A 22,810-nucleotide genomic window follows, 5' to 3' on the forward strand; every position below is an offset into this window, starting at 1 on the left:
CAAAAAAATGGTTTAGTATTTTGAGAGAGAAGTTGTGGGTTTTCACGTTGACTTTAATCCACTCAGTCACTTTGATCGAGGAATTGACCATTTATTGGAAATGGTTGGGGTGGTGGAGGGAGCTGCATCAGCAAACATTAGCATGAGCATATCAGCAGTAATAGTTCCCATTACTTGCATTTCCATCCACCTGTTTTATGTGCAATTTCAATTTGTAAAAAAAAAAAAAATGGGGGTGGAAACGCAGAAAATAAAAAAAACTTGTAATATCGCTAAAAAGTTTCCACTGCAGAGACGAAAACATTCCTCAAATGAATTAACCAAACATAAATGCTATATTTCTAACTTGTTTTCTACAGTGTTTTTGCTTGATTGAGGTTTGATTGGCGCTTGCACTTTGCACCCTTATCTCAATGAGTCCAACTCCTAATATTCACATAACACCAGTGAAACTAGCCTTGATGCTCGTCACACAGCTGTGAACGAGCCGATGATTGTGCAGTATGAATGACACAGCTGATGTCAATCAGTGGGACTCCAGTGAGCTGCCTGAACTCGTGCGATGCTTCATTACAGCCACATACTAGTGACCATTAGAACAAGTGCATCATGAGGCACGTCTGCAACGGCATTAGCACTCACCCATGGTGGTAACTGCATGTGTCACCAACATTAACATTGCGTCACTACATCCGCAGTCTTCAGCCACACAATAACAACATCTAGCATATATAGCCTTGCTCAGGCCAAGAGCAAAGAAAGCAAAAGAAACACGTTAAGTGCAAGACTTCTAAGGGGAGTTGATAATAAACATGCTGGTGTGTGTGTAGGTATATACATGCCTTCATGTGAACTAGTCTTTGGATTCTTGCTTCTGTATGTGTGTGTGTGTCTGGCTGCCCTGACTGAGTGCACTTCAATCTCTCTCTCTCTGGAATATGTTGGCAGGACAGCTACTGAGTTCCCTATAGTAGATCCTATCGGCTCTCGCTGCTGAGTTTTCTCTGCTGGCGGGGAGAACGGGCTCTAATGCTCTGAAAACAAGCCTGCCGTGGTCTGTAGATGGACAGAATAAATGACTGGTAACATTAGAAGAGGCAAAGAACAGAGATGAGGGGTGAGAGCGAAGACAGGGAAAATGACCAAGTTGGGGGAAACTGAGAAGTGAACCAGCTTGTCATGAAATGGCAAACAATAAGACGAGACCATTCAGAATGTCTCATGTAATAATCTGTCTCGTCAAGCAGCCTGACATTTATCTGAGTGAGGTGTTTGAAGCAAATGTAGTCGGTAGATCTCAAGATTTTTTATAAAACATACATTTGTATTTGAAACCTGTTTGGTTTGAGTTAAAGAAACGCAGCTTGTGATAAAACATGTCAAAGACAACATCTTGTTACAGGTAGGGTAGGGGTTAGGATGGCGAGCTGTGTCTTATTTACATGTTGTGTGTTGTTGAGCGCCAGGCTTTTCAGTCAGTCGGTGGGAAACACTGCAGAAAACATGATGCAAATATGGCTTTTATGTTAGTTTCACGTATTAATTGGAGGAACTTTACAGTCTTCTTATCGCTCCATACAAATCTGATGTTTTTGACATTTTTCGTGTCTTCAGTGGAGCGGAGGCTTCAGTGGATGTTTAAGTCACATCATTTTTTCGCTGTCTGTCTGTCTTGCATTTTGCTTTTATCAATACTCCAACTTTTCCACCCCAGCCAAAAATGTTATTTTGAGGTGTCATTTTCCACATTTTCAGCGTTTCCACTTTTTTCAAGTGCAAATTGAAAATTAAAAACCCATTTAATGTATTCAAACACATGTTAAATACTAAATAAAATTATGAATTACTTTTGAGGTTAAGCAATTAGTAAAGTAATGTGATTTTTCAATACTGAAGATATACATTCATATTGGGACATTTTGCCATACACAGGTCCATCCAGTGCCAGCATTCAGTGCCAAGTAGGAACTAGTAGGAACTTCATGTTTATTAGCGTAGTTAAAATTAGGCATGTGGGGGATAATACAGTATCCTCAGCAACAGAGTCAGTGTTGGCTTTTGTTTTGTTTAACCATGGTAACCTAACTTTAACCGATCAATGCACCATAGCAGCGTGACCCTCGCAGGTCTGTTTGGCGAGTGGATTGGAATAAAACACCTATCCAGAAACAGGCTTTCTCTGTTTAACACAGGATTATGTTGGCTGTCCAAGCACAAACACTCTGTCAACTATTGTAGCTTAAACAGTTTAAGAAGAGAAAGTACTGCCTGCCTGCCTCCCACCTGCCAGAGTGTGAGTCCTGGCCAGACTGGGAGCAGCGAGGAGGACTCACGCTGATACTGGCGGTCCAATCTGCCGGGGTCATGACCTCAGCTCCGTCCCAGGTCTCGGAGGATCTCTTCCCTGCCTGGCGTCAGCCCTGGCCTCGTTCCGCAGCGCCGCTCTGCTTGTTTGTGTGTCGATCACGAGGTGCTGAGAAGCCAGCGCTGGAAACAACGTGGATGTGTGCGGTGTTTAAATAAAAGTTATGTGTGAGTGTGCCAAAGCCAACAGATTTGTTCCTGATGTGCCAGACATACATCCCATTAAGCCTTCAGAGTCCATAAGTAATTTACATCACAAAGACAGCATCCTTTCTCATTTGACTGCACAGGTTTTACACAGTGAATCGCCTGAACAAACCACAGATTTAGCGAAGAGTGAACTCGAGAAAATGCTGCTGTTTGCAGAGTTGTTACCATCAAAGCTCGAGCTGCAGGATGTGTTTCAGCCAAATCGACTTTAATTTGCCATAGCTGAAAAGCTCAACAGAAGAATATGTTCTTTAAAACTCTGCCATGTAACCTGGTGTTTTCAATTTATCTCCCCTTGGCCTGCGTCAGCTTTGGCTAAAGACAAACTATGGGAAATTAAACTTGTCAATTTGAAATGGACCCCTCAATCACTCATCGCCATGGGACTGTTGAAGGAGGAGGGGCGAACAGCGGCCGCAATTAGTGTCTTTTCTACCGCGGATCTCAGAGGTGATGTCATGAAGTCTGCATGTGCTGTCAGTGGCACAAAGTGAGAACACCCAAAACCTTTGCATGTGTCATCATGCTCAGTGCACATTCATGCATCTGCACGCAATCTTGTTGATTTGTGAAATAATATAAATACATTGCAAACTCATTATTCACTTTATACTTCTTCTAATACCACTTTCTTTTATTTCAACACCTTTCATGCTTCTTTTTCACTCTGGAAACTGATGCTATTTCACAATTTTCTGTTCCCAGTCTGCATCCAACTCTTCAGTCGTTGTGTCGATTTTTTGTTGTTGTTTTTTGATGCGGTCATTTGTCTCAAGTCAATATTTTCTCATACCACTGACCAACATTCACGCTGTTTACTCAACTGTTTCCTGAGCACAAAACCTCTGTTCTCAATCATGGGCTCCCACAAATGCCAACCTTTATTGTTCTGAATGATAAACTTGATTATGAAGATGAATTCCAGAAAGATCAAGGGAATTTTCTGACCTCCATGTTTAACAATTTATGGGTATTTGATGAACTGGTTTTGTCCCAAGCCCTTGTTCTCATCCAGGTCTATAAAGAGCAGCCTTTATATACAACAGACGTACACAGTCATTTATAGAAACACACTCATGTGGTTTGACGACGCGCTCACGGTCACTGAGCGTTCATGGTACATCCCATCCAATTAGAGTTGGAGCTGTGATGAGCATCCCTTCATATGGCCTCCTGCTCTCGGCTTTTCCCTGAGAAGAGGAGCAGACAACTGCCTAGAATTAAAATCACACAGTCTCACACACTTGAATGTGGCACCAAAGGGCACCAGCACTCCAGTCCGCCCTGTCTTTTCTCAGCATCCCATAATGTATACAGTAAACACATGTCCTGTCTTATACAGGAGCTGAAACCATGGAAATGGGGTCAGATACAAACCGCGCTCTTGACAAATATATGAAAGACGAGACGGATTCAATGTGCTTGTCAAGCAGGAAACGAGGAGCGAGGAGGAGGAGGAGGAGGAGGCGGCCATTTTTTTGCCTTTGTTTGGAAAAAGCATCTATTGAGTGGCATTTGGTGTCATGCCAGATTCTCTCCTCCACAAACGGGCACAAAGTAAACTGGATTAGTCACTGAGAGGCCTTTCTCCCGTAACTGACAGCCAAGGAGAGCTGAAAACTTCAAACACGTTCAGGACGTTTCTACCTAAAGACCAGACGCTCATTCAAATGGAAATGCCTTTATCATCACTCTGTGCGTAGCTTTCTGACTGTATGTGCTGTACATGTGAAGGGGAATGCAGGATTATAGGCCAGGAGGCGGACTCAATGAGGAGCTCTCTCCAGGTTTTGTTCAGCCAAGGCCTCTTTGGTGTTTAATCAATGTTTCTTTTCGACTGCTACTACACTGCTGCCCCCTGAGTGCTCATATAATGTTGTGCTGTTGTTTGTATTCTACTCATTTAACCTGTTAGTGTGTGCCTGCAACATTTCTTGTCACGCTGGTGTTTTGTCGATTGTTTCTTACTTTCAGTGGTGCAAATTTCAATTTGTTTCAAAGCTATTAACAGTGTGTTATTTTGTTTAATTATGTTGTACTTAATCACTAACCACATCATATTAGCCAGTGTAAATGAATGCTTGAAAGTCCAAATTACATTTGAAATGTAACAAATAAATGTTGTCTAATTTGTACCTCAGAAATGGATTGTTCAACATGTGTGATGACAAATGAGAATAATAATTATCATTATTAGATTTCACTCTGTTTTATTTCTACAGTAGCTCTACAGTATGATATATTCTAATGATTTATTTACCTGCTAAAGTACTAATAAATGAAAAGCAAGACTGTACTTGGGTACAGCAGTACTTTGATATGAATGTTGCGTTAATTTAATGTGTTAGCATGTTAACATTATGTCTCTGAGGTTACCTTTTTCATATACTTTTTATTTATTTAGATTCTCTATGAAATCAGTAAGTCTACGTTAATTTAAGTATAGTTTTGATGAAGTACTGTGCAGAACTACATTCAGAAAGGTGAGATTTACAGATAAGCCTACAGTTGTGCTGTTATGGCCTTCACAGGAAGATAGTGGTTTTATAATATATAATGACAAGGTGATCTCTCAGAAACCTCAAAGCTTTGTGACTAAAGCATCACTGATATACTTGGATACACTTCAGTACCCACAACTGTTACTCTGCCTCTGAGTTTTACTGAAGTAGTTTCCAGCACAAATACAATTGTTGTCCGCTGCAGCATTTTTGATCCATTAATAATTAAACAGATGATCATTTTGGCATCTGGAGAGAATTTGATTCATTACTTATTAACAGACTTAAGTGTTTAATGAAAACATTTTCTCTGCACTGCAGGAGGCCCCATCTCACTAATGTGTGTGTGTGTGTGTGTGTGTGTTCTCCCTGAGAAGCCAGCTGCTGAGGCTCAGGGAAAAACGTGCTAACTGATAACAGCGACCCCCCAAAAAACACATCACACACCTGCCCCCCCTCTCTAACCCACACACACACACACTTTAAACCCCCCAAACCTCCTGTTTATCCTGTTTACAGAACCCAGCTTCAAATCACCACCATAAAGACACACACAGGCAACACACAGACAACTCCAGTATATCTTGAAGTTTTTTTCACTCAACATAAAATCCAAATCCATTGCCCTCCTCAGACTGTAAATCTTTTATATACTGTAAACTACTCAGCCACTTCACAATACTGACTAGATGTAGAGGGCATAGTTTTAACTCAACACTTTCCCTTTTTTATGATCTAGCAGCCAATACATTTGGTGCTCTTGAGAATTTTTCCACATGTTGATTAATGTGTGTTTACATGGCACATTTCGAGCCTCTCATTCAGCGTGAGTGTGTGTGATTGTGATTGTGAACTACTGTTTATCTAAGCCCAGTGGAGGGAAACCTTTCATCTGCCCTGCCACCATAAAATAAAACTCAGCACCAGACTCAAACCGCTGGACAAACACAATAAACTGTGGATCACAGAGCAATCTCCACACAGAGATCCCAACAGGAAAGTCTGGATCTGCTGTCGCATGGGAGATTACCGAAAAGATTAGTCTGTGTTTATTTGGGTTCATTTTTACATGGAGGGGCATTAAAGACCTTAATAATGTGCTTGTGTGGGTTTGGTTTAAGTGCTATGACACATCTGCTGGTGAAAGATGATTATTGAAGTGGACAGAGTGCATGTATGTTATACTCTTTAGTTCATAATGGCATTAAATGTGAGCTTATATGTATATTATTCTATTGGGTTGTAGCCTGTTTAGAAAGATTTTTAACATGTGTGTTACTTTACTTCTAAGACTAAATTCTTGTGCAAATTCACTACAAAGCATGAGCAGAATCCCAGCAGGAAAACAGCAGGTTTTGTTAGAGGGTAAAAAAACATTCGGATGTTTTCTTCTCTCATTAAAAACCCCATTCGTTCCTATTTAACCACATCCTCAGATGTCCTGTTGTGATCAAGGTTTTGTTTTACAAGAGACAATCACATTTACAGGGAAAATGAAAACATTTATTGCCTCTAATAACCTTTATTTGGGCAATTATTTCATTCAAGTAGGAGGGTGTTGCATGTGTGGACCTGATGCAGACCATCCACCCGGACTAAATACTCGTCTGCTCTCCATCATGTCCCTCATCATGGCAGCCATTTGTGCAGGCTCGTCTATCAGGGCTGGTCCAGAACAAAGACCTGGCAGCCCAATTGCCCGTAACCCTATACAGGGACATGAAACACTGACCTCTGACCCCACGTGTGATACAAGTGGCAGTGTTGTCCCACAGGTCAGCGGTAAACGTGCCAAACACATTCCCGGCCTCCATCGCGGCCGTGCTCCTGTGGCGTGTTAGCGCTCGAGCAGCTAAAACACTTCTGACATTTGTTTTTGTGTCTCAGTAAATACAACTCTCGCTGTGAAGATAAGATTGACAAGGTTTCAGGTAGTTTGGGAGTTTGGGGTTTATCTGAGCTAACTTGTAAATGTTAGTGTTTGCATGAAACATAATACAGAATTATTCAAACATCCCATCATAGAAACATTACATGCCTGGAGAAAATCCAAACAGAGTTGTATGTTGAAGGTGTGGCAAGCTTCACTGTGAGGCGCTGTGTTTAATCAAATCAAACCTTATACACCTACATCTGTTTCCCAGCCCTGCTTAAGAAAACTAGTAGTGTGGTCCTTTATAAACCCATAATCTAATACACAAGCATACATTAAAGGGTCAGTTCATCCAAAAGACAAAAATTATATATATATACTTTTTTAACTAACCTCTAGTTGAATCTTGGCATGCAGATGGTTTGGGTTTTATTTGTCCATTTCTGTTCCCACCCCAACATAATGGAGGTGAATGGAACCTGGTTTGCTGTGTCCACAACACTGAAAAATCACATTTTAACAATTCCTTAGCAAACAATGTCCTGGTTACTCTGCATAACAGATGAAGTTGTGCTGATGATGGTCCTCAACCCTGGAATAAATTGTTTCTTTTCCCATCTTAAGAGCATCTTCTATCTTTTTGTCAGTGTGCCACCAATTTTTCTATGAAATGGGACTCTTGATTTTGGCTACACAAACCTGACACTACAGTATCTCTTGAAACGCTTGGATTCAAGAGCGCAAACTCTTTCACAACCCTTTTACTCTGGATAATCCACAGAACACACTGTCAGCACCAAAAACAAAGATCCATTCACCTCCATTATTTTAGGGTGGCAGCAGAAATCACTGAAGCAGGTATCTCTGATCAAACCTATCTGTATGGATGGATACCACTTGAGGCAAGTTATGAAATAATTTGCATGGTTAAAGCAGCACAACCACACAAAAAATAACTGTTGTCTATCTTTATGACCGTTAACTGAATTTTGTGCTGTTTCTTGGACCATAAAACAATAAAAACGCATTGTTTGTGTCAAGAAAAGCTGAGTAAATGCTCCGAGGTAATTTGATGTTTGTCTTTTCACGGCTCAGTTTCATCTCCACACTGTTAATGGCGGTTATATTGGATGACTCTCTGGCTAATAGTAAACACCCTCTCAGGTTTACAGCTTACAGCAGGCCTCAGACCTGCGAGCACTCTCTCAGCACGCCGGCATGGTGAGGGCCTGTAAACTGCAGGGGAGGAGTTCCAGTGTATGAATTGACAGGCAGTCTTTAGCAGTGTATGGTTTTATTACTGGAGGTGGTGGTAGGGGGCTGCAGATGGGGAGGAGGGGGTTGAGGGGGGGGGGGGTCACCTCCAACAGCTCTGACAGTGAAGGCGTCAAGTCCTGGCATGAAGACCAGTTTCAGTTTACCAGCTGCTGGATTCAATGCAGCAGAACGGAGGGAAAGGAGACATGAATGTGGTGCATAATTGCATGCATGTTTGCAGATACACACACACACACTCACACATGTGCAGACATGTACACACATGCATATACTAAACTAACTGCACAGCAACACCTACACACACACACACACACACACTACTGTGTCCCGTTATGCTGTTAATAATAGTTTTTCAGCCATCATATGTCAACTGCTATATGTTTACCGTTAACATGCAGACTACTACATGTGTTGTCCCCAGCCAGATGTTAAAAATCCATCCTAAAATGTATCCATCGTTTTATTCTCAACTATATATTTACATATAATTCCTTATAACCGTCCATAAATATTCATTGCAAGAGGGGGAAACAAGAAGACACTTTTAGTCGCCGACATATGAGGAAATCAAACTCAAACCATCCTTTTTTGTAGCAAATTGACATCCTCACATCTGGTCAGATATGCAGGTTTCCAAAAGTGATTTGTAATTTATTCTGTTTGCAAAAAAAGTACTACATGGTTCTTTTCTTCTACATCCTTTTGAATCTGATTTGAAATGTCATTTGAAGCTGTGGAGAAATCAGATAACATCTGATCATTGTCATTAGTTATTTGGATACAGGAGCATCCTTTCCAAATGTCAGCTTATTCTTAATAATCTTAATAATCTTAATAATCTAATCAGAAAAGACCTGAGTCACAGAGGTAATCCACAATTTGTAAGTTTCTATAATGAAATGTTCTCATTTTTATTCCACACAGCTTTCCCTCTTCTCATTTTAATGGTACAAGTGTGACGGTCCTTGAATAGTTTCATCACAGAGCAGACAGTGAAACTGACATGAAGTCCAGAGGAGACCAATAAAGACATGAACCAGATGACAGGGAGTCAATAAGTGGGAAAAGGAGAAAGAGAGACACAGTCAGAGCGAGAGAGAGAGAGAGAGCAGTAAACAATAACACAACTCTCAGCTGAAATATACAACAATATTAGTCCAACAGCAGGGAGCTCTGGCTCTGAAAATAGTCTGTGAGTGACTGGTTGGACACGGTGCAGGTTGTACTGTGTGTGTGGCAGGTGGCAAGAAGAGGAAAGAACCGTGAAATAGAGATGAAATAGACAAAAGAGCAGAACTAACAGAGAAAGAGAGAAAAAAGAGGAAAATGGAGAGAAATCAGTGCAAAGAGAGAAAGAGAGGGAAAGAATTCCCCTCAGACTTCTCCTTGACTCCCAGCCAACACATTTACAATCGAGGAAGTCTCTACTGACTCGCTGCTGCTCCCTGCTTCTCCTCCCCTCCTCTCCTCTCATGCTGGGACCCCCTCCGCCCCCTCCCTCCTGAGAAAGTGGGACTCCCTCCCTCTCCCTCTCACTCTCTCTCTCCCGTCTGAGCTTTAACACAGTGCACAGCGGAGCTGGCGGTCACAGTTGTGTCCTGGATTGTAGCAGCGAGAGTGAGAGAGAGCAGCCCCCCTGCAGCCTGTGAACCCACCACCATGGATGTCAAGCTGCTGGCACTGATGGCTCTGCTGGCCGTGGCCACACATGTACCAACCTCCAACGGTGAGTCCAAGACACTATTTATAACCTTTAGTGGTTGGTCTGATCACATTTGAGGGTTTTGACTGATTTTGCTACATTAAGTGTCTCAGTCTGAAAGATGGGGGAGAGATTTTGTTTGTATAGTCTGGATGTTGAGGCTATTTGGATCATTTTAATCTCGGCTGTGTGTCAAGATATATTAGAAAACCAGGCAGATGTCTTAAATCTAAGATTCCTTTTGGCTTCAGAATTTAACTTCTTTTTCATTGTCAAAGCTGAACTTGTGACACTGTTGGTAGTTCTCTGTCTGGGTTTATTCAACTCAGTTTTGATGGTTGATGAGTTTTGTTTGTTGCAGACAAGAAAGGTAGTTTTTAGACAAAATCCTTGTTGTACTTGTGGCTTTTGTGCTTTGTTACATCTCATGTTTTTCAGAAATGGAAAAATAGCAACCAGACAGTGGATTTATATTCCAAAATGTATTAATCTGCAACTAAGAGAAAAGTGCCAAAACTTCACTGGTTTTGCATTTTCAAAGATGCATTTTTGTTGATTTTCTCGTTTTTTATAAATAATGGTTAATTGCAGAATTAGATTACTAGTATAGAAGTTACATTACAGCATATTGACTGTAATCAGTAATCTACATTACAACTGCAACATGTTAGGGACTTTTTTTAAAATTAGAAATAAATCAGGTTGCAAATGTTCCTGTAATTATGATATTCAGTATTCAGGACTAAATGTACCACAGGAGGAGTGCAGTTTCCACAGTGACCCCACATTAATCTCCCACATGTTAGCCTTGGTAGGAGACAAGCCGGGGTGTTGACTCGCCTGGCCTGCGTTATGCTAAGCTTGTTGTTTCGGCCCCAGTAAGACCCCTGATTGCATATTAAAGAGTTCAGTCTTAATGTGTGTATTTGTCTTTTCCCTTTGCTTTCTTTTAATTAGTTTCTAATTAGGGATAAACAATGCGGTGGTGATAGGAGTCGATGCTCGCCTTTGGCCCCGGTGCTGCATGCTGCATAATGATCCCTTTAGTTTGCATGAGAAAAGATCCTGAATGGGTGTGAATCATTAGGCTGATATTACTGAGGATTTAGCCATTTGTGGCAGGACATTTGGCAGTTGCATTATAAACATGCATATCAACAGGAATATGTTGAAGCCCAGATCAAAGGTCTGTCGGTTACAGCAGATGCACTTGATTTAGTTCATTTGTGTGTTTATTTGAGCAGGAAACGGCTGAAGAATGACTTCTTGTAATTTGCCAAATATCTGCAAAATCAGTGAAATCAGCTCAGTGATATTTTAAGATTTCTTGACACATACTGCAGCCTCAGTGAAGCAGTCTTTCTTTTAAACCATTTGTACGTGATATGTGGAGTATACAGCATCAAGGCTATTAGGATGGAGTCCTGATTTAAAGTTTTATAGCAGGGTGTTTCTCTTCATCTTGTCACTGACATTTTTACAACATCATCATTTCTTTGGAAAATGTGTAAACTGTAGCTCAAACAAGGCAAGTGAGTACAAAACTACAATCAGTTTGTAATAGCGTGTACTTGGAGTTATTAGTGTGCATCTGTGGTCCTCTGGGCCTCCACAAGCCTCCATGGAGGCACAGCGGTGATTTGTAATCATGTCAAGAATGTACTCGAGGTGATTTCCACAAAGGCTGCTGATGCCGTCTGAGCCGCAGAGTGGTCTTTCAAAAAAGAGGCAAATATTGGAAATTGAGTGTCGAGGACCCTTCTCCATTAGAGTGGCCGGGCTGAATGCTCTGGGAGTGAGAAGCTGAAATTCTGCGTGTGTGTGTGTGTGAGACACTGGTCAGAAAAGGGCTAATCTCTTTTTAATGAACATGTTGTTCAGAGCAATAGCAGGTAAACTCATACGTTCCCATGCTTTGTGAAGGCTTGTTACAGTAGATTAAACATGCTTTTAATTTGTCCACTGAGGGCAGCGATGCATTTGATCACAACTGAAATGAAGTAGAAGCTACTGTGTTTGAATTTTGATTTTAATTTCAGTTGATGTAAATATCTTAAATCCTTCTCTGTTTCAGGAGCAATGAAACGTTTAAATTCTTATAAACAAAATGCAGGCAGTTTACCATGTAACTGTCACTTCATCTGCTTCTGAATAGCACAATCATTAAAACAACTGAGTTCATTATGTGGGAATTATGAGAGATTATAAAAGATCAAACCAAAGTGAATTATTTAACTTCACTTCATAAAACTGGTCAATGCTTCTGTAAGTGGGCTGAAATCACAGCTTGTTCCCACAACACTGAGAGTCCTGTGAATCTAGTCTACTTGTTTTAACTGCATCATTTCTTGTCTTGTAGTTTTAGCACTTTTTCTTTCATTAACACTAAAACGCAAATCTTCCTTGTTGTGTGTTCGCAGCAAAGCCCATCAGCCTGGTAGAGCGGTGCTGGTGTCGTTCCACCCTCAACACGGTTCCTCAGCGGTCCATCAAAGAGCTCAAGTTCCTCCACACGCCCAACTGCCCCTTCCAAGTCATGTAAGTAAATGAGTGTAAAATGACTGTGGTGATTAACTTCCAAGACATTTGTTCCCTGATGTGAACGTTTGATGGTCGTTTAAAGGACTCTGTCACTTAGGAAGCTCTTTTAAGGTCAATCTTTTAGAGTTTGGTGAATTTTAATGGCTGCGTCGGTCAGAGTCACGAGTCAAGTCAACCTTCTAGTATCCTGCTCTCCATGAGCTAAAGGTTAACGCACCTGGTCCACCTGTCTGACAACCTCATTTGTAGCTCGTTGCGTCCACATGCAGCGCTCGCCTGGAGGTGATTCTCTCTTGATTACGTAGCTGAACGCAGCAGCACCTCGAAACACGCCTCGGCATCATGTGTGGAAATCACTTGTTGAGTTTTTGTCTCTCCGCCAAGAGGAGAAGTAATGTGCAGGCTGTAATGTGACATCTTGACAATAATTCCACCGAGTGGCACTAAACATTTTCATTGATCGCAACAGTGCAAGAAGAATCTAGCTGATCTCGTCATGTTGGATATCTTTGATGTGCTTGTGCAAGCGAGTGTGATCTCCCACCCAGAAACATCTTCGTAGTGAGATGCATTTGTGGGGACAATAAGTGGGGATGTACCAAATGATGAAACTAAAAAAAGAGCTTAAAGGAATACTACAGAGGTACATACTTACTCACACGTTTGCTGCAGGAATAAATCTTCATTAAATGGTAACTTTCTACAAATTTCTACATATATGATATAATGCTATTTTATTGAAATTAATTTACAAATTATTACAATGAAACTAACAACCAACAAGAATCAGAAACTCTTCAAAAATAATAATGAACAAACATATACAACACCATTAAAAAGCACCATTCTGTTGATTTTATTCCATTTTGCTTTATCAGCTGATTTCCCCGTCTACCCAAGCTGATGACTCTTTTTTCTTCGCCTTACTAAAAAGTCAATCATTCAGATTTCAGCTGTTATTCATTTTTTCCTTTCATCCTGATTGATTTATATCATATTATTATTGATTATTTCACAAGTTTGATGTCTGTGTCACATGACATCTCATCCTTCTCACTATATGTTACAGGCCTGGTGCTTCATTATCCTTTTTTACTTTTACTTTCCCTCACTGTTCATCATTATTTGGTATATAAAATAAAAAGGTCGTGGTGAATGCAGTGTAGATAGAACGAGAGTGTGAAGCATGGTGTTAATATCCTTCTATTCTTCCCCTAATGAGAGGCCTGAGTTTAAAACAACATGATCCTCTTAGAAAGAGGAAAGCGGTGACGGCCGGAGCTCAAGGGGGCCATTTATGTTTTGCAAAGGAAGCAATAATTAAGGGTCAAAGTGATTACCTTTGTATTTCTGCTGACCCCCTGTGTTCCCTTATCCACTTTTTTTGGTTTTATTTCCCGCCTCAAAGTGCCCAGCAACACCAGACAACAATTGTCACTGGTCTGGAACACATTAACTAAAAAGCCTCATTCATTTGTTTGCAATTGAAAACTGGATGGCAGAAGCCTCACAGCCAAAAGACTAAAAGGCTGTGGGGCTTCTGCCAAAAAAAGGGAGGAGGGCTGGTGACTGTTAGGAGGGGTGAGCGAGTGGCAAAAGGTCAGAGAGGGCACACGGCGCTCCAGCCGGGCCACAAACTCCCTCTAACCTCCCTCCAGAAAACTGCCAGAGGAGTCAAGAAGTCATTGGGACGAGGAGCCCGCAGAGATGCTCCGATATCTCCGTTGAGGCAGATGAAAGAAGTAACACTATACCCTCTTCCCTCCCACCCATGTCCCACCCTGCGCCTTCATCCTACCCCCCGCCCCAGCATGCTGTTGGTATTAACTTGCTGTGAAGTAATTACTACCTGCTGCTTGTGGAACTCCGGCCCTCAAATTCCAGCCAAGTCAATTAGGTTTTAGGCTCTCAGCTGGTCATCCAGACAAGCAGACAGATAAACAGGATGAAGGGAGACTCAAAACAACAGAGAGCTCCCGAGCAGATGAGGTGGCCACCCCTAAAATAAAAGAGGAGGGGAAGAAGGAGGCATCCCCGGAGGAAGAGCAAACACAGATCCAGTTACTGAGCTGTTTGGCCTCCTGACTCACATGTTAGTTTGAGGGATTTGGGGGCTGATGCTTGGATTGATGCTCCTGAACTGCTCTTTTAAGTTCAGGGGCCATTTGCTCATTTGCTCGTATGTGTGCATCTAAATGGGGGCGAGGAATAGGGGAGGTGGCATGTTAATGGGGTAGCAGGGGTGGAGGAGAGCGTGGGGGTTCAAATTGAATCAGAAAGCAGTGAAGAGGGAGCAGTTTGAGACGCAGAGGAATGTGTTTAATTTGCAGCGTGGTGTGATGGAGAGATGGAGGGAGGAGAAAGAGGAGCAGTGGGGCGAGACACCTCTTGAGTTGTTAACTCTCATACACGACCTTTTGCCACCGAGGTGTGAGATCCACATGTTTGGAGGGGGCGAGACCCCGCTGCCCTCCCCATGGTCGCCCCAACAGATCTGAAAGTCACCCCGCAGATAACAAATCCTCTGCTAAATATCTGGCTCAGCTCTGCATCAACAGGCCACAAGAACACACACACACTCTGTGACCACAGAGCTGTTCACCATGAAGTGGGATCACTCAGAAATCCTGCTTCACTCTCATAGATATATCTAAAGCAAATGATATCCATTCTGATCAGTAAACACAATCGATCTCTGTAAAATCCAATTTTTCTCCGAGCAGAATTTATATTTTCACTGGTTAAAAAAGAAATCACATTGTAAAAGTATGTTTCTGTTTATAGTCTCTTGAAACAGCTGTCCAAATTAAATCGCCCATTTAAAAAATAATTTCAAGGCATTCTTTAAATTTTATTTACGTATTCATATCAAATACTGATTGATATAAAAAAAATCAAATGTATTATTTGTTATTATTTATTTATTTGACCTTTATGTAGAAAGCCTCATTGAGATTAAAATTCAAGTGTTCTGGCCAAGATAGGCAGCAGTAACAGATATAACATATATATAACATATAACACAAATCAGAATTAAACAGAAATACAATTATACAATCATGACACATACAAAAATCTGATAAAATCATTTACAAGATTTCATCCTATAAATAATATACATAGCCCCCAATAGTGATGTTTTGCCAAAAATCCTATTGAGCTCTTCCACACTACAAATGCACCTTTGAGGGCGTGATGTGGGACGTATCCCTCCCATAATGTAGGAGCCATGACTTTTAAACCAGCCTGAACAAAACGCTTCCCCATACAAACTCGACATCAAACTGTGAGTTAAGATGTTTTGTGTGCAGCGTAGAGACAGCTTTACAAGCCACACAGTACAGTGTGATCCGCGAGGTGAGCCTCCCCTCCAGCTGTCCCTGAGTGGAAACAGAGAGCTGTGATTTTTCACCGCCGACCGGAGGGTGACAGCCTGTTATGTGCAGTAATCCTCTGGTTTTCAGCTTGGATGTGTTGTAGGATGTGCTGAGGTTTTTAGGGCTTAGCTGAGGTGTTTCTGATCTCGGCCTTCGTAAACCGTATCCGATATTATCCTGACATATTGTGCTCGTTTCAACATCAAGGTCAAGTGTCAAAACATAAATACAGCAGATATTTTTATTTTATCTTATCATGTGCACTAACAAAGGAAAATGGGTTCCTTTTTTGGCTAAAAATAATGCAGGTTAGCCGATATTAAATTAAGCAGCACCAGTGTGATTTGTTACTCTCGACATAAAGGTGACAGCTTGTTAGAAGTAGTAATCCTCTGGTTTTAACTGGGATGTGTTGGAAGATGTTGAGGGGATTAAGTTGAGCTTTTGTTGAAGTGAGCTTTCATATAAAAAAGCTGAAGTTAAGGACATATCTTTAGAGCATTATCTCTTCAACTTATTACAGCATATACAGTATTACAATCTTTATAGTGCTGTAGGGAATTATAAATGTTACTTATGGGGCATTTATGTTTAAAAGACCATGCCAGCATTTTGTGTGTTTAGGTTTATTCTACATTATATACCATTATCCTAATTATAGGCCATTGTGGGTTTTTAGTTAATTTTCCTGCGTTGCAAGAAGCTATTCTTTTCCATTCATTTCAGCCCTTTATACATCAACTTGCACAGAGTTGAAACTTGCTTGAGAAAGGTATTCATCACAGTGAAAAAAGTCGTCAAGTCAAAGTTATGTTTACTTTTGTGAGTCGGAAAAGTTCTGAAAATGATGTCGATTCATTCAAGGACACTCCGACATCTGAAAGGAGGTTTTAAAAGTGTTCCTACACAGCCATGATGTGGAAGTTGGAAGATCAACTTACAGTATGCTTTGGAACAGAGGTTCTCAACCTGTGAGGCAGCTGAGGGAGAGTTGAAGGGGGGGTGCGGAGGGAGAGATATTACGTGAGGGAAAGATAATGTGTGAGGTGAAAAGTAATGAAGGTACTTTAAAACCCTTAGCGCCCAACTGAAGCAATTATGTGTCAATTCATACTCCGTCTCATCATAACTCTGTCAAGCCTGAACACACAGACACAATACACACACTTTTAGATTCGGTGTGAGTTACACTTTCCAAGGATATCGTATTATCTCTGATGTCCATTACAAACAAACATCCATAAATCCCCGTTCAAATGTCTGCAGAAAAAGACAAGAAGAAAGAAAAGAATGAGCTTCTTTAAGGATCCATGTTAATTAAAATGTCAGTCACATTTCCTTGAGGCTACTGAGAGGTCTTGTTACAGTCTGGTTGACCACACAGCTAATACAATAGATACAATCTCTGTACTGTACACCATCACCGGATGTTTGGCTACAAAAGAAGCCCAGAGGTGAACATATTCTCCAGTGCACGTCCTTGATTTATTAACATGTGAGTTTGGATAAGGCTAAAGTACTTTGCTTCCTCTCTTTCTCTGCTGCTCCTGCTTCATGTGAACAACAGTGTAGGAAGCAAACATATATTTATATATATCATGTCTGTCATAACAGTAAAATTCATCCATAGGACATTTTAGCCGAAATACATACACAGAACGTGGTGTCTAATCCGTCACATTCTACCTTTTTCTCCCACAGTGCCAAGCTGAAGAGCAACAGGGAAGTTTGCATCAACCCTGAGACCAAGTGGCTGCAGCAGTACTTAAAGAACGCCATTAACAAGTAAGAGAAACACCTCCTCGCTCTCTCTGTGCAGACACAAGCATCGCTGACAAAGACAGAAGTGAAATACAGCTCTCTTCTCCACTCAGTTTAGATCTTACAAAGAAGAAATAAACCACTGTTAAAAATGGCCATTTCTCAGTTTCCTGCTGACAAGTACTCTCTGAAATCACTGACGCGGTTGACGTAAGCAGCTGAGTTATTATCTGTGAAATAATTAGCATCAAGTAAGAATAGTTATAAATCTGCCACTGGTTGGTCTGCTTCCTTCTTTCTCATAAGGATGTGTGTGAGACTTCAGCCAAGACTGCAGAAGAGTCACATGTTCAGCACGTTTACCCTCTCAGCTCACACTTAATGCACCTTATCATGAGTTTTATGTTGATGTATTTTTTAAAAGTGATTTTTTTATTTTAAGAAGCATTTTCCACATTATTATTATCACTAATTGCAGATCAGCGACGGAGTTGCTCCCACCATTGTGGGTGAAAACTATTCATAGTAAAAACTGCAGCAGCTCGTTCAGTTTTTAATGAGCAATGCAGTTAAAATGTGTGCATTCCTCATAAAAACATGTCTGGTGGTGATTATCACCAGGCTGCATGTCTGCTTCTTAAAACATCTTTAAACGCTTCAAACGCAATGTGAAAACAAACAATAAAGTAATTTCTGAGGATTTATGAGATATTGTTTATTGTGTTGGTGAAGTACCTGCATGAATACAGAATTATTTTTATTATATGTAGTTTTATCCTGAGAGTTATCACTGTTCATTGAGGCCACATAGCAGCAAACAGTCTTTCATACTGTAAAACTATGACTTCTTATTCTGTCTACTGTATGTGTCTCGATGCACACTGTGTGTAGAGAGCCGAGTATCCACTACACGTCCTAACTGCTGGGCAAAAATGTAGCAGCAGTAGCAGCTTTGTTTTAAGCCTTTCCGCCAGACAGTTGTAGCTTATTAAGTACGTTTTTATGTACAGCAAAAATGTCTAAAAATGACTAAAACAGCAGTTTTGTGTGTGTGTGTGTGTGTGTGTGTGTGTGTGCGTAGAGTGCGTTGAATTCTTCTCCTTCCAAACCGTTTTTCATAGAGAGAGGGATTTTTTTTTCTACAGCATGGCTGCTCTTTGTCAGCGTCACCCTCTTTCATGTTCAGTTACACTTACACATAAATTACATTTATATTCTATGATGTTCACCTATCAAAACTGTTTGCCAGCATTTGAGGCCCCTACCATGTCCATGACCGCTCTGCTAAGAACAGCATGCACACTTAAATGGATTTAACATGAACAAATTCAGCTAATATTTACTCTTTCCCACCTTCGAACATACACCTTAAACCTCCTCAGACATGCAGACTTTTTGGTGTGTCAATAACTGCCCATTGAACATTTCTGTTCTCCTGAGAAACATTTAACCTAAAGAACCTTCATTGGAGTTCAGATAACAGGATTTCCAAAGATACCAATAATGATATGTCTCAATTAGAGGGAAATATGTATGAAAATGTGCATCAAACACTAACATTTTCCATTTGATGTAATGTAGCCACAGAAAACTGGGATTGCAGATGAAATATTTGAGTTACTGTAATTAAAGAGCCAAAACAACACGAAATATCCTTTTTAATCTCTCTCCAGGGTGAAGAAATCCAGAAGACGCAACAACAAGAAAAACTAAACACAAGGGAAGACATGTATGTCGTCAGACCTGGCCTCCCGTGGGTCGAACGTGTATACCTCCCTGTCACTGCTATGGATGTATGTAAACACGCTGTATGTACCTGTCCACCTCTCTGGACCGCTTGCAGAACCAGCACTTCACCGCCAAACCGCGTCGTCCCCAGCACCACCACCCATCCCTCTGGACACTCGCGCAGTCACCTCCAACTCTCCACGTTAGCACCAAGTGCCTTTACACCTTGGAACGACGGGACGCATGCTGACGTCAGATATATGTGTGTGTGAGTGCTGGGTGATTGTGACTGGGTGTGTGTGTTTGTATGTGCTTCACATGAACTAACTCTGTGTGTCTGTATATAGTATTTTCTGACTTCATGCAGCTATAAAGGAACAATTTGAGCTTTCTGTCTCACACAAGGCTTTGTGGGTAATGCTACCTTCACTTCCTGTCAAATTAACTCTAAATATGAGCTGCTGAAACGCTCACATAAGCCTCCTAGGAAGAATCTGTTGGCAGGTTCTGGCTAAATAGCCCAAATGTGGTTTGGCAAACTGAAGAAATATATCATTCACAAACGATAAAACCCAAGTGAAAGCCATCAGTTATATTTACTCCAAGACTTCCACTTTATTGGTTTTAGGAAAGAGTGAATTCTTCATCGACTTTACATTCATTCAAAACTATTTGGGATGGTGGTGTTAAAGACTTCTGATATGAGGTGAAGTTGGCATTACTCCAACGCTGAGGGGTCATGGGACAGACAGAGAGGCTGGCCAATGGGGTCACTAGCAGTGACCAATCAGGGCAGGCCATGCTGCAAAAGTATCTTGAATTGTCTTCAAGCTCGCTCCACCATCAGACAGATGGACGCTCACACACACTGCTAAGAAACAAGCACTGATCTTATGGTGCTATAAGGGGTCAGAGCCATTGACATCATTATATTTCACTGTTTATCTTATGCAAGATTTAAGATGGGATGTTGTGACCTTTATGTCTTATATGAAACACAATTATGTTTTTACCAGTCACAAAATATTTAACGCGCTGTTGTTAGAGTCTGAAATGGAAAGCTGATGTTATGTCAAGGCCATACTTTACTGATAAATACTATAAAGAAGTGGAATAAAACACTCATCAATGCAGCTTTTTTGTTGATTGAACATGTCAGTAGGTATATCAGAGACCAAATATTTGAACAGTGAAACATGCAACATGAAGAAACCTGTGAACCTCACAAAGCATGACTTTCTATTTGATTTATTGTTAGAAAAAGGTAGAAAATCATCATACGTCTTAATTTTGTACATCACAGGGACTAGGTAAATGTTTATCATGACAACAGAGCAACTCAGCTGCAGTATTTTCATACCAACATCTGTCCTTGGTGGGAATGAGAAGCTAATAAATTGTCATATAAAACAGCTGAATTATAAATGTCACAAAGGGAATGTTCACGGTGGCAAAAAGAAAGTTTTTGATTATCCTTTTTTATATATATATTTGAGCCACTTTATTATCAGATCTGTCTTTTAAATGTAATTGTTTTTATTTTTATATTGTGTATAATCTTACTAAATGCTTTTTTAATGTAATGTACAGTAGGCAGTAGCTACTAAATGAAGGCTCATCCATAAAATGCAAGAAGCAGTATTAAACTTCTTTTTTAAGGTTTCATGCAACATTTTATATATATGTCATGGTTTATTTGCAAATATGTTATACACAGTATGCAACACCTTCATTTTCCAAAGGGATGAAATGCATTTTGTTACGATGTTGATAAAAAAAAAGGGACAGCCAAACAAATCAAATATGGTCCGTTGTTCTCTCCACAATCTGAGGTGAAACAAGAGTGAACTGAATAAACTCTGTGAAGTCCAACAGACAGTGACTGAAAACAAAAGCTGCTGTCATTGTGTTACATGAGTCAGGAAACTATTCGGCTCAGCCCACCGGTCGTCCCTGTCCAACACTTGATTCGTTTTTTACAGTTTTACTGAGGTTGATGTATGATGTGTCAATAGAGCCACTGAGCCAAAGCAGAACAAGATCTTTGAATTGAGATCCAAGCGACCAACATGTGCTTTCAATCTGGACACTCCCAGCACCCCATGGGCTTTCTTTTCAATTTCACTCAACTGCTGCCATGCCGCAGGATTAGAGCCCCCCCCAAAACAAAAAAAAAAAACTGTAATGGGAGTCCTGGTGGTTGTGGTCATCGTTATGGTCTTGTGTTTTGTTTTACATGGTCTATTAGCTGAGTGCCTGCTTTCGGGTGATAATCATATCAATTTGCACCTAATGGTGCAATAATCCTTTAAGTGTAATTCACTTCCCATTAATGTAATAGAAGTTAATGGACATTCATTTTATATCATTATACTAATTTGTTTAAATATTGCTAAATAAGATAAAATGTTCCAGTTATTAAATGATATGCAATGACAAATGTCTAATTTTATTCATTGTGTGCATTTCATCACAAAAACCGCCATCCATTCCCAAATTAGTTGATTAACTATAGAATTACTTGTAGAAAGAAGTTACGTCTTGCACTGGCTGTGGTAAAACCTTATTAACAACACAGTTAGAGGCATTTGTTTCATTACTGATTTATGTTAATCAGATACAAATGTAATAACGGGTCATTTGTTTTATTAATCAGACTTTTACGTTTAGTGCTGTGGCCCCTATGAAAACATGCAATATTTTATAACATTATATAGACTCCTTTATCATAGTGCAAATAGAGCTTTTACAGAAAGTTTTTGAGTGTATTATTTGGACCAAATACACTCTTACTCGCCATTATTGTGTTAATAAATTAAAGTGGGTGCATGTGTTCTACTTTGGACCCCGAGACAATGTGAAATAATTTCTTTTGAGGCAGCTTCTGACATATATTCTTTATATAAGTGAGATGTATTAGAGTATTACCCCCTGTATTATCACTGTTTGTAAACCAAGAGGCAGTATTTTAGCTATGATACCCAAGCTCCTTTTCAATAAATTCATGTGAAATAAAATCAGTTATACGTCTGTATTTTATCTGTCCAAAACTTTGTTTATTTCTTTGATTTAAAGCTTCCTTCACCAGTGACTGGTTCATTTTGTCTCTCTGCACTCAGTTTGTCTGTAAACTGTCTCTAGTTTTATATGGACTCATGGCTCACACACAGTCTATGTGGGTACCCTGTCTCTGTTTACATGCTGCTTATCTGCAACATAGATTTTGAAAGAAACATTATGCCTAAATTACCTTTTTTTATCATTTAACTTTTAACAAAATGTTCGTACTGAGACTGTCCTCCCAAGAAGAACGACAGCATCAGTCGTTTCAGCAAACCGACAAATGTTTACATTCAAGAGTCAACAGGGATTTGTAACGGTTCTGGAAATCACAGATAAATGGCATCCTGCAGATAGTGGAATCAGATCAGAACAGACTTCTATGTGGCTTTCTATGAGGGCAGACTACATATAT

At 40.4% G+C, this 22,810-nt stretch overlaps 1 protein-coding gene across 1 annotated transcript; it reads left to right on the forward strand.

The window, feature by feature from the left end:
- Positions 1-9,843: 9,843 nt before the first annotated feature.
- Positions 9,844-19,320, forward strand: cxcl12b (chemokine (C-X-C motif) ligand 12b (stromal cell-derived factor 1)). Its single transcript, XM_070918549.1, has 4 exons — positions 9,844-9,952; positions 12,349-12,466; positions 17,548-17,631; positions 19,281-19,320. Exons 1-4 carry the CDS (start codon positions 9,886-9,888, stop codon positions 19,318-19,320), a joined length of 309 nt encoding a protein of 102 aa, XP_070774650.1. The 5' UTR covers positions 9,844-9,885.
- The last annotated feature ends 3,490 nt before the right edge of the window (positions 19,321-22,810 follow it).

The sequence above is a fragment of the Enoplosus armatus genome, chromosome 2 (assembly GCF_043641665.1).
Source record: "Enoplosus armatus isolate fEnoArm2 chromosome 2, fEnoArm2.hap1, whole genome shotgun sequence".
NCBI classification, from domain to species: domain Eukaryota; kingdom Metazoa; phylum Chordata; class Actinopteri; order Centrarchiformes; family Enoplosidae; genus Enoplosus; species Enoplosus armatus.